A 16,078-nucleotide genomic window follows, 5' to 3' on the forward strand; every position below is an offset into this window, starting at 1 on the left:
TTCCTAAAATATCTTAATTAAGTATAAAAAACTTCTTATACAAGGACATCACGGAAAATAATGATAAATATAGAGAGAGAAAATGAATTAAATTAGGAAAAAAAAGAGACAAATGGGTCTTGGAAACGTTGACATGGGGACTTTTTCTATTTGCTCTTATATAAATCTCTTTGATTTACATCCTAGGACAATATTACAAGCGAAAAATCTCTTAGTTATATCCTACTATATAATCTTAATACAATATAATAACCAATCCTTCTTAAATACAGCCGTACAATGCACGGGAACAATAATTAGAAAATAAGTTTGAGAGAATGAAAATGAATTAAGATGAGGAAGAAAAGAGAGAGAGAAGAGAGAGAAATGGAAGCGGTGGAAGATCACTCCTCCCTTCTTGGAAACGTTGTTTGAGATATTGGGGAAACTTAACAATATATATATGTGTATGTATGCATATATATAATATAGTAGTGTATCGCTTTTAAAATAATAAATGAAGCTCAGCCGTTAGATCATATTAGAAATGAAGACCAACTGCACCCATTTCTCCTGAGTCCGATCCCGCGGATTACGAACCCAGTCTAGATTGACCTCCCGTTACCGCCGGCGGGAGCAAAATCTAGCCCCGCCTCCTATGCCACGTCACTATTTTAACGACTCTTCAGCATCGTCTCCGACGAGCTACGACGTGCAGTTCATGATTGCTGATCGCCATGCGTGAAGAGGTCAGCTGGAAGTCTTCAAAAACGGAGTTGATTGAAGAGAACAGAGAAAAAATTGATACAGGTTTAATTCATGTCCACTTTCATTTCATATCTGCTCAATTTGAACATACCTCAATCGTTCTTAAAAAACACCGTATAATTTTTCATGTGTCTCGATCACGTGGTGCTCTGTATCCTTATTAATAACCGCGCTTCTTTTATGTTGCAGGTCCAGTTGTGCTAACTTCTCTGACTCTTTCTATGTGCTTGAATAGAAGATTCCGTTAAGGCCTGCATATCGAGGCTTCTTGCCGCAATTATCTATCCTTTTCTTGAGCTAATATATTGCCGTATTTGGACTACATGCTGTTCCATTTGTTTTTATATTTTTATTTCTCTCTTTATGTCTGATTTTGTAATATTATCAAGTTTTATTTCTTCCCTGCTTTTGAGGAATTTTAAGCGTGATGGATGATCATGGAAGTTTGGCTGTCAAGTTCAAAATTTAAGGAGCGTTTTCTCCAAAGAAAAAAAATAACTTTGTGAGATTTTATTTTGATTGGTTCCTTTTCTTCAGTGAATTACTGGACATTTCCGCGAATCTGGAACGAACAGCTTTCTGAGTGCTGAGTTTGACTGGTTGCAGAGTAAAATCGAAGTTTCCAATTTTGAAGGGCATATTATGTATAGATATCAAACATTCTTTTATCTTGATCAATTCTTATTCTTATAGATTACCTGAGCATGTCAGTGAGTCGGGAACGAACTATCATCTGAGGTTGACTGGCTGCAGAGCAAAGTCTAGGTTCAGATTTCTTCTTTGTATACAAAATAGTCTCATGAAATTCTTATTTTTTTATATTGTTATTTGGCTAATAGTCTTGGTTGTGTTTTCGCTGAATTCTTGTGGCATCACAATACTTACTTCTCAGAATTCAAATCAGCCTCTGAATAATCAAAACACAATGAATGCTACATGCTTCAAAATTCAAATGTCCGGTTTTCGAATTTTATGTTTTACAATAAGCTAATTGGCGCTAGTATTTTGAGTTTACTTAATTCACAATTATTAGGCCGTCTTTATCTTTCAAAGACTAAATTGAGAAGTTTTTTCTCTCAAGGACCAAATTGGGAGGAGAGTTATCTATAAGGAATTTTCATTGTAATGAAATAGTCCCTCTGGTCCTTATAAGGGTTTTCTAGAACCCATTTTTCGTCCACAATATCAGGGATGATGTAATATCTATTCTTTGGACATTTATATCCCTGATCCATTAATGAGTCCTCTTGGAGATAATGGAAAAGAGGGGAAGTAACAACCTTTTAATAGGGGAAAAACTGGAATTTTTGGATTTATTTTTGACAAATTTAAGAATGTAATGACTTTTTCTTAAGATGCGTGAAAATGCTGGAAACATGTTATAATAAGGATCAGAGGCAATAGTATTTATGCATAATTTTTTAATTAATGAGAACTATATTAATAACAGCAATGAGATCTGCATATTTGCAGCTGAATGTAAGAGGTTATTTGGCATCAATTGTCCTTTTGGTATTATTTTGCTTATTGTGTTATCTTTCTTAAGCTTATCTAATGTTGGTTTGGTTGAACATAGAGAATGCTGGACAAAGATTTCTTCACTGAGTATGGAGAGGCAAGTCGGTATGAAATTCAAGAAGTTGTCGGAAAGGGCAGCTATGGTGTTGTTGCATCTGCAATTGATACATACAGTGGAGACAGGGTTGCTATCAAGAAGATGAACAATGTGTTTGAACATGTCTCTAGTGCCACTCGCATTCTTCGGGAAATAGAGCTCCTTCGGCTGCTCAAACATCCAGATATAGTAGAAATAAAGCACATAATGCTTCCTCCATGTCAAAGAGAATTTGAAGACATTTATGTGGTATTTGAGTTAATGGAATCTGATCTTCATGAAGTTATTGAAGCCAACCATGATCTCACTCCTGGACATTACCAATTCTTCTTGTATCAGCTTCTTCGAGCTCTAAAATACATACATTCAGGTTTGATATCTTGCCATAATGTCCTTGACTGAATGTTGCTTAGCTTTGCCATTCTTTATAACTGTCAATGGGCCAGACTGGGCCATGCTTGGACTGAAGACCATTATACATCTTAGGTATGGACTGGGCTAAATCCAACTTTATTAGGGCCCTTAAATAAAGGCCAGATATTGGTCTGAGTCTATCAGTAAATCTTAGGCTTCATCCATGTTTATTGGTTTAAACTACCAATCTGTTATAAAATTTAGATGGAAAAGAGAGAGAAAGAGGGGTGAAGAGAGAGAAAAGACAGAGAGATAGAGGGAAAAAATAATAAGTTCCATCCTTATAGATAAAAATCTTAATAGATATCCTAATCTTTAGTAAATATTCTATGGACATCCTGATCTATGAAATCCTACTACTTAATTAAATCCTACCTAAATCATTCTAATAAAAAGATAACGTCCAAAACCCATTTAAATCTATTTTAGATAAAATAAATCCTAGTAATTAACGAAATCTTATCTAAATCCCTAATTACATATCATTATTCCCCCAGATTTGATAAACTCTCCGTGGGGTATTTAATCTTGTTGAACCAAGCTCTAAACCTTCGTCTAAGCCTATAAGTTAGACCAAGTATGCTTTAGGCCTGTTTACTCATGAAATTCTAGACTATATTTGTTCTGATATCTAATCTCCATTGATTATGCAGCGAATGTCTTCCATCGAGACTTGAAACCAAAAAACATTCTGGCTAATGCAGACTGCAAACTAAAGATTTGTGATTTTGGGCTTGCCCGTGCATCATTTGATGAGGCCCCATCTGCTATTTTTTGGACAGTATGTGCTCTTATCATTCAATGGTTTCTTTTTCTAATAACAGAAAAATTCCAAGTAAACTGAGAGCTATAACCCTTCTGTTAGCAGCATCTTCTACACAAGTTTTACCATAATGCTATGTGGCTGTTTTATTATAGCACTTGCAGCATAATCAATCTCATCACTTCCAGAAGAGATTTTGGTTTAAAATTGTTGCTTCACATACCTATCATTGATCTATTCCGTGGTTTAAATTTAGAGCTATTCTGCTGGGCATATATTGCGTCCTGACACCTATCTTTTTACAACTACTAAGGATTATGTTGCGACTCGATGGTATCGTGCTCCAGAACTATGTGGCTCTTTTTTCTCCAAGGTGACTGAAACTAATTTCTGACACATTCTGTAATTATCTTAATATCTTGCAAAGACATTTTGATTTTTAACTTCTTTCAAATATATTATTCCATTAACCATTTATGTTCTGAAGGTTATTTACTAACCATGAGTGCCAGCATTGTAGAGTCCAGGAAAGGTTTTTTGTACACATTAAGATTAGTACTAGAGTAACTACCAAGTCACAGTAACTACAGCATCCTAAAGTTCCTAAAAAGGTTAACGAAAAGTTTTATCGCATTGCTAGAGGACCAATAATGCTATATGGTAGTGAGTATTGGGCTTTAAAGGGAGCGTGAACATAAAATGGAGGCAGGCAAAATGAGAATACTGATGGATGTATAGTCATATGAGAAAAAATAGTCTTTGTTCTGAACATGTACGTGGAAAAGTTGGAGTGGCTGCTATAGATGAGAAAATGATAAAAAAACCATTTGAGGTGGTTTGGTCATATGCAAAGAAGGCCTTTGGATGAGCCAATGAAAAAGGTTGATCAAACAGTATGGAGTCCTCTAAAACAGGATAGAGGAATGCCAAAGAGAACCCTTAATGAAGTTATTGAGCGAGATTTTTCAATTAACAACATATCCAAAGATTTGGCCTTGGATAGAGCTCAATAACATCGTGTGATCTAAGCAGCCGACCCCACCTAGTGGGATAAAATTTTGTTCTTGTTATTGTACATATGTTCTATTTTTGGAAAAAATAACCCTAGCCTCTGTTAAGGATTGAGGGCATGTGCTTTGCCATGCTGAGTTAAGAAATACGCACACGCACATATTGTGAGATGTTAACAATTATATTTGAAATGCCTTCTTTAAGTCAGAATGGGACCTGCTATTTTGCTTCTTTTGAGGTGCTCTTTGGTTCATGAGGTCCAGGCGAAAGAAAAGAAATCTCGCATTGCTGGACGAATTCAGCTTTGCCAATTATTTTGATGCTCCTTAAATGTGTTCTAACATGTGTTTCAGTTTTGGCTCAATAAGAATAAACAAATGGATTTTTCTGTTTTTTATCTTCTTTTTAATTTTTTCCTGATGTTCTGAACACTTTTTTCTTATGCAGTACACCCCTGCCATAGATATCTGGAGCATAGGATGTATTTTTGCGGAGATGCTAACTGGGGAGCCTTTGTTTCCCGGAAAGAATGTGAGGCATCAATTGGATCTTATAACTGATTTGCTTGGAACTCCTTCTGTTGAATGCATTGCAAGGGTTTGTTACTTTCACTATGACTTTGTCGTAAGGAAATCTTTCAATCTAAGGAGCATAGACACTAACATGGACTCATGAGATATGATATGTACACAAACACCTTGACATAGCAAAATTTGAGGTTGTTGGCGTTGAGTGTCACATTATCTTTTTTGTCACCTGTCAGTTCTTAAAGATTCCATGCTTCATAGAGACTTTTGTTGTGGTTGTCCTACGGATGATCTCTACAGCCAGTTCATAAATGCTGATCTTATCACTTGGCTATTTCGTTAATTTGTTCAGATACGGAATGAAAAAGCTAGAACATATTTAAATAGCATGGGGAGAAAGCCATCCATTCCTTTATCAGAAAAATTTCCTCATGCAGACCCAATGGCTCTTCGTTTACTTCAGCGCTTGCTTGCGTTCGATCCTACTGAGCGTCCTTCTGCTGAAGAGGTAAGATTCAGACATTCAGTGCACTCTTTTGTTATTAGATGATTTTTTTTTTATGTTTCTACAATAAATTTATAAAATTTGAATTTTTTTTTTCTTTTGAAACAATCAAGGACTCAGATTTGAATTTTTTTTTCTTTTGAAACAATCAAGGATGCAGCTCTGAGTTTAAAAATATGTAAATATGTTTTCATTTTGGGGGGGAAAAAACTGAGAAACTAACCTATGTTTGTTTCATCCTTTTTTACTGCGAAGTCTGTTTTATCTGAAACATATGCGGCTCGGCTTCTGATATTTAATTTCCATTTTACAGGCACTTGCCGATCCCTATTTTTATGGTTTGGCAAATTTGGCTGATGAACCATCCATGAAACCAATTTCGAAGTTTGAGTTCGAGTTTGAAAGAAGAAAATTGACTAAAGATGATATAAGAGAACTAATATATAGAGAGGTATGAACCCACCTGTGATGCTTGTTACTGTCATGAAGTTGAGCATTTTATTTTTTCTTGTCATTCCCGGTCTAGATGTCTAATTTGTTTATTTATTGAGGATGAAGATTTTAGAATATCATCCAGAGATGCTGCAGGAGTATGCTCATGGTGCAGGGAAGATTAGCTTTATGTATCCCAGGTAAGGCATCATACGATAGGTGCTTTTGATGATCTTAGTAACTGAATTTTACAAAGACGAGAAAATCTTCCTAACAACGACTTGATCTCAAAAAAATTAGCCTGATAATTTCTATGATTCACATCCAAGACTGATAGTCCTTGGAAATTCATGGGATCCTGGCAGATCTGATCATATGGTGAATTTTTAGTTTTATTTCTCATAGAAAACTGTTGAATCTTCAGTTCATAACTCCCCTGCAAACAGCCCATAATTAGATCTACTTCAAAATGTTAGTGTTTTTCTTTTTATTGGACTATTAGGCATTTTGATCCGATGATCCTTTAGGTATGTCCAATAAGGAGTGGGATTACTATGTATTGTTGATTCCCACATTGGCAGAAACTTGATCACACGTATAGTTTCCTCTTCTGAGGCCATTTATTTCCCTCCCACAAAATTATATCCAAGTAACTTCTCTGTTTGTTTATACCATTCTCTGCTGGAAATCATTGATCATATGATGAACACTTAACCAGTGGACTTGATGGCTTCAAGCACCGATTTGCTGATCTTGAGGAAAATAATAGCAGAAGGGAAAGAAGCACACTGCTATATAGGAAATATGCCTCATTGCCCAGGTACCATGCTGACCATAATGTTGAGATTTAGCGAGTGGCTATGCTGAAGCATTAGATAGACGACCCTTGAAACGCTATATATTTTCTCATGTCTTGACCTGTATCCTTAGTGGCTATGCTATTGGATTTCCTTGTTTCTTCTGAATTGATTGGCTAGTTCACTACAGGGAGCGGGTATGCGCAGCTGAGGAAGAGGAGGAGGAGGAGGAGGAGGAGGAGGAAACGAACAGAAATTCGCTCAAGAAGGAGAATGCAGCTTCTGTTGTGCGTGCAAGCATTCTGAGTCCTCCAGGGTCCCGGAATGGTAAAAAAATGGAAGATGCTCGCGGAAACTCATTAATAATGCAGAACAACCGATGCAAAACAGCTTATAAGGGCCATAGACTTGTAAAGAGTGCTAGTCTGAATAATTCTATGTGGGCAGTTGTCATGGATCCAAAACCAGGAAGTAAATTTTAAGAGTACCCTGCTGACATCAACTGCCATCTCTGGATCACGGACACAATTTCAAGGACCAGACCCTGCCCCTGCCCCTGCCCCGAGACGCTACCATGTGAGACATGGGCAATTCATAAAATTTGGGTGGGTGGGGGGGGGGGGGATGGACTTGAATATTTTTATTATCGTTCTTGTACAGGCGTGAATACGTTTAAATTAAGCCAACTAGACGTGAATACATTTAAATAATAGTATCGAAAGTGACTATTCTTCACAGAGTGACAAATTAAGGTTCAAACTCCAGTTAGGAGAGTTGTTTATATTAAAAATTATCTCTAATAAAAAGAAAAAAAAAACAAATTAAATATTAATATTTGAATTGACATTATTTATTTATTTTAGTTATTCCTCAACATTTCATTTTATACATTTCTGCGATAGAGTGCACATGATCATTTTGGTTTTATTTACAAATTATTTCAAGTATGTTTTATACAGATAAAGAAAAATTTTAAATTTCATCAACTCTCAAAATTTAACAGTTTAAATTTTATCCTTATCTAACTTGCATTTTACTCTATGAAAATAAAGTCAATATAATAATAAATGAATGGTAAAATTGTATTCTTATATGAAAATTTTTTCTCTCTATCTTTAAATACATTCAAAAAAATTTCCTCTCTCTCTCTGTACAATACTAGCGGAGGAGTAGCTAGCTTATTAATGATCCAAACCCTGCTAATTTTATAACACGTTAAAATTTTATTTACTTATTTCTATGGGGTGGGAGAGGTGCAGCATAAGTTCTCACCGTTATCTTTCCTGCTTTCCTGCTATTTGGTAATTGGTACGAGGGAAATGAATGGGAGATAGAGAGGGAAAAAAAATTTAATGGGCCCTACTTGAAAAATTAGAAAAATTGGGTTTTAAAATTTTAATAATAATAATAATAATTAATTAAAAAGCTTTTAATCTTATTTTTTCAAATTAAATTTTTTTTCTCTTCCTTTCTCTTCTTTTTCCTCGTACCAAAGGTACCTTCAAAGTTCTCATCTTTTTTCTTTTTTTAACCGGCCCTCAAAATTCTCATCTTTAGATTTTTTTTTGGTGAAAATACAGGGTAGAGCCCAAAATCCTATTCCGTCACTATAGACCGTGGGAAAGCAACACCCACACAGTCATTGTACAAGCATTGTAACAATTCCTTTGGCAACCTATCAAAGAATCTGACTCTCATATCCTGTGTTAGACTCAAATTAGTAAGCTTATCTACACAAGTATTCCCTTACCAATATATATGTTGTACTTTGAAACTATCAAAATAACTCAGCTCGTTCTTTAAAATCTGACACAAGCTAGAATTTCTCAAATCACCCTCCATAACTTTCTCTAAAAGATTAACTATAGCAACAGAATCACATTCAGTGATGAGTTTGTTAGAGCAAACCTCTCGCGCCATTTGAAGCCCCATAATGACACCCCACAGCTCTGCCTTAATCATAGAGGATCTTCCCAGCCTTTTCGCAAATCCCTTTACCCATCCTCCGTCACCGCTTCGCAGTATACCTCCACTGCCTGCCTCGCCTAGCAAACCTTTCACAGCACCATCCACATTCAACTTCAGCCAGCCAATCTCAGGAGCCTGCCAGCTGATATTCTTCACCTGTTTTCTGCTTCCTATAGCACCAAAGCTGCAGTTTGCAGAAAGTATTTCATTCACATAATTGTTTACAACTACTTTCTGATCAGGAGGCATAGTAAAATTCTCCTTAAAGAGTTCCCTATTCCTCTAGTTCCATAAGTACCAACATCCGACCCCCAACACTAGCACCCACTTCATATTCCTCCTACTCAGGTTCCACCTAAACCACTCCTTTCCATTCAAGCTATAGAATTTCAGTCCTCCAATTAGGCCATTCCATTGTTCCCATAAACTCTTCGCCGCCCCACAGTCTCGTAGTACGTGCATTAAATTCTTCATCACTCCTTGGCATTTGTGGCATTCTTTCGAGCACCCCAGAAACCTTCCCCTTCTTTTAGCCGTTAGAAGCCTATAATGAGCTGCAATCCATAGGAAGACTTGAATTCGTCTAGGACCCCTCCACTTCCATATTTTGTCCCATAGTATATCCTTCTTCCCTTTTCATCAAAGCATACATCTCCGCAACCACATAATCTTGCTGCAAGGAGTAACCCCATTTGATTCTGTCCTTACCCAGTTCATCACCAGGAGGAGGAGTTGCCCTAATCAACTTTAGAACATTGTCCGGGATTTGTCGTTCTAGCTTCTCAAAATTCCAGTTACCGCTTTCATCAACCATATTACTTACTACACTATCTATTTCCTCCTCATCTAGTTGTATGTTACAACTGTCAGCTAGTGTCTTTCCATCTTCCAGCCACATGTCCCTCTAGAACTTAACTGTTCTTCCATCCCCTACTTCCCACACCATTCCTTTTCTAATATATGGCTAGATCCTTTCCAAGTTCTTCCATATGTCAGGATATGATTTTCTCACTACTTGCTCATGACCCAAGCCCATCTTCCTTCCATATTTTCCCCTCAAAACTTGAGAACATAAGTTCTGAGGTTTAGAGATTAAATTCCACCCAATTCGTTCGAGCAATGCATCATTCAGCTTGCTTAGGTCTTTCATACCGTATCCTCCCAGCTTTTTCGGTGTGCAAATAAGATCCCAACCTATTGCATGTATTCTCTTTTTTCCATCCATATTGTTCCAGATGATATATATTTCTTTAATGCCAAAAAATATATTTCTAGCAGAATCTTGAGAAGTCTGAGTGTAATTTTCAAAAGCATCAATAAGCTTGAAAAATATGAACCTAACTTTGATAGTTAAAAGAATAATTGTATTAGAATAATTATTATCTTATATAGATGTTTAAGTGTTATTTTTTCGGAAAAAAGTTATTTTCGCTAATAATTAACCCATCTTAAGTTATTGATTATTGATCAATGAATGTTATCATATATAATATAAATTTAAATTACTATAACAGGTGTTTTTTCACATCTCAATACTTTATATAATAGTATCATCATATGATATAAAGAGTGAAAAAATAATAATTAATTGATTGTTTGATCATATTTTAATATTTTTTTCCTAATAATGTTTAATTAAAAAAGACGTCTTAATTATGAAAAAAGGAGGATAAAAAGTCCACATTGGGAGGATCCGGAGTCGTGATTATTAAATTTATAATAAATAATAATTAGGAGGGCTGACCCCAAAAAAAAAATGAGGAGACCATAGACTCATTCTCAGACAATCCACAGAAACGCAAGGTAAGGCCATCGTCTCCTGGGAGCTTAGTTCAGTTTGCCGAAGGAGGAAACTGTAACTTGTGAGAGCTTCGAAGCAGTGTAGTTCGTATTTTGATTCCATTCGATTCGATTCGGTTTGATTTATTGGGATCTGCATTGAGTTTCTAGATCAACTTTCGAATTTCGATCCCTGGAGATCCACGATGGTGAAGCCCAGGTACTCGCGCCTTCCTCCTCGGAAATCATCTTTGTCCACGCTCATCCTCACCTTGCTCGTCATCTTCACCTTCCTCATTCTCATCCTTCTTGCTCTCGGCATTCTCTCCGTTCCCAATAGTTCTGGTGATCGTGATTTGCCCAAGGCCAATGATCTTAACTCCATAATTCGTAGCACTCACGACAGGTATAGCCATAGGTCGCATTCAATTCAACTTGGTTGTCTTTTACTTCTTTTATCTGTTTAGATTTTGTTCTCCTGTCAGATGGTTTGAATTTTCTGTTCTTGCTGCTTTTAAGCAGAAGTGAAGGTGAAGAGGGAAAGGGAGAGCGGTGGGTTGAAATAATATCATGGGAGCCTAGAGCTTTTGTTTATCATAATTTTCTGGTGAGTTCAAGAAAGAATATTTGATCTTCTATTTAATTTTTTTGTCGGCATTCTTAAATTTTTGCTGTTTTCTATTCTGTATACACTCACCTTGGATGATCCGAGGGGCGTCGTCCAGCGGAAACTGCAAATTCAAGTTTGTCTGATTGGCAAAATACATATGTATGTCTGAAAAATGAAAAAGAAAAGAAATTTTTTTTTGCTGATGTCACTTGCAATCCAGGTTTATGGAATGCATTCTGATGGTTCGCTAATAATTCCATCTCGAGATTTATGAAAGGTTTCTCAAAAAAGGATGCTATGTTTGTAAATTTGAATGTTTTATCTGAATTATTGTCATGATCTCTTAGAAAGAAGAACTGCCTAATATTTGGTGATATCAATGCATTTTATGAACACAATTGAGTACAGCAAAGGCTTCTGGGTTGTCTCAGAGGAAAAAAATGAGGATGGTTTGAGTACTGTAGCACTGGAAGTAAAACTGTTGTTCTTGTAAAATTCCTCCCTTTTATCTCCATCTTCATGGCTTGATGCTTGTGATATCGCCAAATTGGCAAATCGTGGTTCTATATTTTCCTTGGCTACGCCATGCTTGGCAGAACAACCAAACGGTGTGTCTTATAATTACAGTGTTAGTTTTGCAGAGTGTCAAACTCTTGGTTGGGGTTCTTGCTTTGCTGGAGCGTTAATATTTTATATATGTTGTCTCCACTTTTCAAATACTAAAGTTGAACTGATTAATCTGAGCAGACAAGGGAGGAGTGTGAATATCTAATCGAGACAGCCAAGCCACATATGCACAAGTCAACAGTTGTTGATAGTGAAACTGGAAAGAGCAAAGACAGCAGGTTTGATTATTCCCCCATCCTTGTCTATCAAGTGTCATGTAAATTCGTTATCGAAAAGAAATAATGGCTTACTTCCAATGAAAAAAGAAAATAAATAATTACTTGCTTTATTTACATGCGCTTGCCCCTTCCATGACTGAATACTTTAATTGTCCATACTACTTTGATATTTAGAGTACGTACAAGTTCTGGAACATTTCTTGCCAGAGGACGTGATAAGATTGTGAGGAATATTGAGAAAAGAATTGCTGATTTTACTTTTATACCTGTAGGTAAGTACTTTAGGCCTCTTGAATTCAAACTAGTGTTTAGCTTGTTGTGAAATTTAATTAGTCTGAGATGTCCGTGCAGATTATTATTTCTGTGTAAGTGAAATTGTATATCTGAACCATGATTCTGCTTATGCATTTTTGTGTTTTTGTTCTGTATTCTGAAATGAAAAACAACAAAGATGTAGGACAAGGATTTCTTTTAGAAAACATCAATCATTCGCATTCATATTGTTTTTAACAATTAATGTTTAATAATGCAAATTATTTCTTTCATTGAGGGATCTTGAATTACTGCTATTAGTTATAGACACTTCCATTGTGGTAAACTTGGCTCTGTTTGTACTTATGAAAAGAATTGTTCCAGCTAATGGCCATGATAGGAATATTTATAATTACATCCACTATCTGGAATTTTGGTTTTGTGATGTTCAGAAAGTGAATTATCATTCATCCTATTCACATACCTCCAAAACCACCATCTAAACTATGTCTCACAACATACAGAGCATGGTGAAGGACTTCAAGTTCTCCACTATGAAGTTGGACAGAAGTATGAGCCTCACTATGACTACTTTCAAGATGAGTTTAACACCAAGAATGGGGGGCAGCGTATAGCAACTGTGCTGATGTACCTGTAAGTGGCTCCAAGTGCCCTCTTGATTATTCTTATCTTTCTCTTCTTGGTCTTTTGGGTATGAACGGGTTCATTTTGTATTGTTTTTGTATTTAATGATACAGTACAGATGTTGAAGAAGGGGGTGAGACAGTGTTCCCATCCGCGAAGGGAAATTTCAGCTCTGTGCCATGGTGGAATGAACTTTCTGATTGTGGAAAGAAAGGACTTTCGATTAAGCCAAAGCAGGGTGATGCCTTACTTTTCTGGAGCATGAGGCCTGATGCATCTTTAGATCCTTCAAGTTTACATGGTAAGATACCATACTTCTATTACTGAGCTGCTTGATGTGCTTACGACATTAACCTTTGGTGGAGATAAACTAATTAGATTAACTCTTCTGTTGATCATCTTCAGGAGGTTGTCCAGTAATCAAGGGCAACAAGTGGTCATCTACCAAATGGATGCGTGTCAATGAATACAAAGTTTAAAAATAAATTACTATATAGGTAATTGTCCCACAACCCTTGCACTGTTGAAAAATATCATCTTGTAGTTGACCTAAGACAATAGATTACCTTTCAAATGTTATCGAGGCTGGGAGATTGTTTACATGCAGTTTTGTGTTGTCATGTATGTTGCCTTCAGTGACATATCCTCTCAGTATTAAATGAATGGTAGGCTCAAACGAGCGATTCATGAATTTATGATTTCTCCTGCCCCTATCACGAACATTTTCTCCTGGAATTGATGGATTGAACTGAACTTATTGTCATGCATTCAGCCCAAACATCTAGAGTGGAGACTGGATATAGGTTCAAGCTGGGTGCCGTGTATTTATTTTTTTGCTTCTTTCCCCCCCCCCCCAAGAGCAGCAGATCTAAACTGGAACACTTGTCTGACCCAAAAAAAAAAAACACTGGAACACTTGGACCTTTTTGTGATCTCTGTGATTTACTCTGATCCAAAAAAGTCCTGGTAGGTTTTAACGTTAGGGGTGAAATTTACAAAATTTTAGCGAACGGGAAATTTGTAGTGGGTTTAAAAATAAAGCGAAATTCTGTATAAATTCAATAAAATTCAGGGAATGTCTTCATCTAAATTTTAATGTGCTGCGTAGCGTTTCCCCCCACATTCTCACAAACTGATTTCGTTTTCAGGCTTTTGAATTATTTGCGCCCATGTTGTTCCATTTGAGAGCCTGATCAAGTGCTTAACAACGATTCCCTCCAAGTCTCTGAAGGAAATATTGTTAACAGCTCACAGCATCACGCGGCATTTTGTAATTTTGTTTGTATTGCTTGACTAGCTATTTGTTTTTCCCCCCTCTTGTTTCCTTGTGTGCTTTCATTTATTTAGCGATATTATAATAAAAGTTTGACATATTTGTTAATGTTGCATTACCGAGGCTGAGGAAAAATGTACGAGATAATACATAAGATGGTGAGTATATCTGCTTGCTAACTTGAGATTTCTTCCACGTTTCGGCTTGTTTTACTCTTCCACAAATTGCAACCGTATGGTCCTGATTAGCTTGTTCTTGTTTTTTTTCTTTTTTTCCCCAACGCCTGATAAACTTGTTCATAACATTAAATAAATATCTTGACAGTTCATGATTTCACTAAAAGTTAAACTTAAAACTAATGTTCTTGAAAACGGACTGGTCAATGTGAATCTCAAGAAATGAATATAATCACACAAAAAAAAAAATATTAAAAACCAGTAAGTGCCATAGATCTTAATTTATGAGATTTTTTGTTAACGACATTCCTTTCCTTAGCACCATAGATGACATTCCCTTTTTTATTTGATGGTAAATAATTAAAATGCAATTAAATTGGTGATAGGTAGAGCTATATTTTGAAGTTACTAAGATTCATAATAAATTAAGTGTGCCTGAAATTATTTTAGAAAAAGGTCACTGTTTGTGCTAAACTCAGATCTGAGCGCAAGCGATGAAAGGGAACCTGAGGGGGTTTTGGAGATCAAAAGAAAAGGTTGTCTCAATTTTTTCAATTTTATTAGAAGTTTGGAATATTGATGTCAGGCAAAGTTAGGCGTAAAATGTGGAAATGCGCAATGTCAAATCATTCATTTTGTGTTAGATTGAATAGTTTATATGATCTAGATGGTAAGAAAATCGCATTTGTCGGCGGACAAATTAATTTTAAAAAATAATAATAAAAACTCATACAAAAATTTTACATAGTCGTAGTTTGAAAATTTGATACGAGTCTATAAATTTTCTTGAAGCCAACTGCCAAGGTGTCCAGGGCAACCAAGTCAGCAGGACAGGCAATTCCCGCAACAGGATATGTAATTTTTGTGACATGAGAATTTTTGTACTGTGGAATATGGGCCTCAAATTTGGGCCGACTCAGGGCTCACCGTCATTTTTTTTTGCGTCACCAATATCACTGTCCTTAGAGTATTTATAAAATATAAATATTTTTTTTTTACAAATTTATAAACATGTTGCCAGATACTACTTCCGGTCTTTAATACTATCTCCGGTCCTAATTATAAGACCCAATTGACTTATTTGAGGAGATTAAGGAAGTAAATTAAGTTAGTTATTTGTAATAAATAAGTGTTGTCATTCCTAAAATATCCTTGCTAATTAAGTGTATTGGCTAGAACTATCATTGTTAAAAGGACTATCTTGGAAAAAAAATGTATAAATATGAGAGACAAAATGGATTGGGGTCTTATAATTAGGACCAAGTAAAAAGTCAAAAGGGGTCTTATATTAAGGACCGGAGGTAGTATAAAACTTTATTTGATTTTTATTTTAGTCCTAAATATAATACTCCAATCCATTTTATCTATAATATTTATGCATTTCTTAATAAAATAGTCTTTCTAACAATAGTAATTATAACCAATACACTTGATTAATAAGAATATTTTAGAAAAAATAACACATATTTATTATAAATAACTAACTTAACTTATTTTCTTAACTTTCTCAAATTAGTCAACTACCTCTTATAATTAAGACTAGAGGTAGTACTAAATAGTATTTGCGTCAAAATTACTAGTCATTACATGAAGTTATAAATATTTTTTTACAAATTTATAAACATATAGTTGCTCAGTTCCAGTATTGGATATCCATTTCAAGTTTTTGCTCCCCAACCAAGACATTTTAGGTTGCAATCATTATCCGTTGAAAAGTGG

General features: G+C 35.6%; 2 protein-coding genes across 7 annotated transcripts; both read left to right on the forward strand.

The window, feature by feature from the left end:
• The first annotated feature begins 532 nt into the window (after nt 1-532).
• On the forward strand, nt 533-7,558 carry LOC114733341 (mitogen-activated protein kinase 9). 4 transcript variants are annotated; one of them, XM_028920793.1, is made up of 12 exons: nt 533-789; nt 937-1,354; nt 1,441-1,512; nt 2,324-2,732; nt 3,430-3,557; nt 3,853-3,912; nt 4,998-5,147; nt 5,430-5,585; nt 5,896-6,033; nt 6,141-6,214; nt 6,733-6,834; nt 7,002-7,558. In XM_028920793.1, exons 4-12 carry the CDS (start codon nt 2,327-2,329, stop codon nt 7,291-7,293), a joined length of 1,506 nt encoding a protein of 501 aa, XP_028776626.1. In that variant the 5' UTR covers nt 533-789; nt 937-1,354; nt 1,441-1,512; nt 2,324-2,326; the 3' UTR covers nt 7,294-7,558. The 4 variants fall into 4 exon arrangements, with proteins under 4 accessions (XP_028776626.1, XP_028776627.1, XP_028776629.1 ...); XM_028920794.1 differs by having other exon boundaries at nt 1,285-1,354; XM_028920796.1 differs by having other exon boundaries at nt 937-1,512; nt 4,998-5,081.
• A 2,987-nt stretch (nt 7,559-10,545) lies between these two features.
• LOC114733343 (probable prolyl 4-hydroxylase 10) lies at nt 10,546-14,378 on the forward strand. 3 transcript variants are annotated; one of them, XM_028920798.1, is made up of 9 exons: nt 10,546-10,582; nt 10,730-10,964; nt 11,078-11,165; nt 11,916-12,013; nt 12,188-12,285; nt 12,790-12,919; nt 13,024-13,211; nt 13,316-13,407; nt 14,059-14,378. In XM_028920798.1, the coding sequence occupies exons 2-8, from the start codon at nt 10,765-10,767 to the stop codon at nt 13,387-13,389; spliced, it is 876 nt and encodes a 291-aa protein (XP_028776631.1). In that variant the 5' UTR covers nt 10,546-10,582; nt 10,730-10,764; the 3' UTR covers nt 13,390-13,407; nt 14,059-14,378. The 3 variants fall into 3 exon arrangements, with proteins under 3 accessions (XP_028776631.1, XP_028776630.1, XP_028776632.1); XM_028920797.1 differs by lacking the exon at nt 10,546-10,582 and adding an exon at nt 10,586-10,641; XM_028920799.1 differs by lacking the exon at nt 10,546-10,582 and having other exon boundaries at nt 10,589-10,964; nt 11,081-11,165.
• The last annotated feature ends 1,700 nt before the right edge of the window (nt 14,379-16,078 follow it).

The sequence above is a fragment of the Neltuma alba genome, unplaced genomic scaffold, assembly GCF_004799145.2.
Source record: "Neltuma alba isolate B1F8T4 unplaced genomic scaffold, ASM479914v2 tig00012994_pilon, whole genome shotgun sequence".
Lineage (NCBI taxonomy): Eukaryota > Viridiplantae > Streptophyta > Magnoliopsida > Fabales > Fabaceae > Neltuma > Neltuma alba.

Bases quoted from the DNA above. Each gene is read 5' to 3' on its own strand.
- LOC114733341 (XM_028920793.1), top strand. From the start codon at position 2,327: ATGCTGGACAAAGATTTCTTCACTGAGTATGGAGAGGCAAGTCGGTAT. The intron at 2,733-3,429 runs GTTTGATATCTT...TTGATTATGCAG, and splicing joins TCTAAAATACATACATTCAG to CGAATGTCTTCCATCGAGAC. The intron at 3,558-3,852 runs GTATGTGCTCTT...ACAACTACTAAG, and splicing joins CATCTGCTATTTTTTGGACA to GATTATGTTGCGACTCGATG.
- LOC114733343 (XM_028920798.1), top strand. From the start codon at position 10,765: ATGGTGAAGCCCAGGTACTCGCGCCTTCCTCCTCGGAAATCATCTTTG. The intron at 10,965-11,077 runs GTATAGCCATAG...GCTGCTTTTAAG, and splicing joins ATTCGTAGCACTCACGACAG to CAGAAGTGAAGGTGAAGAGG. The intron at 12,920-13,023 runs GTAAGTGGCTCC...TTAATGATACAG, and splicing joins GCAACTGTGCTGATGTACCT to TACAGATGTTGAAGAAGGGG.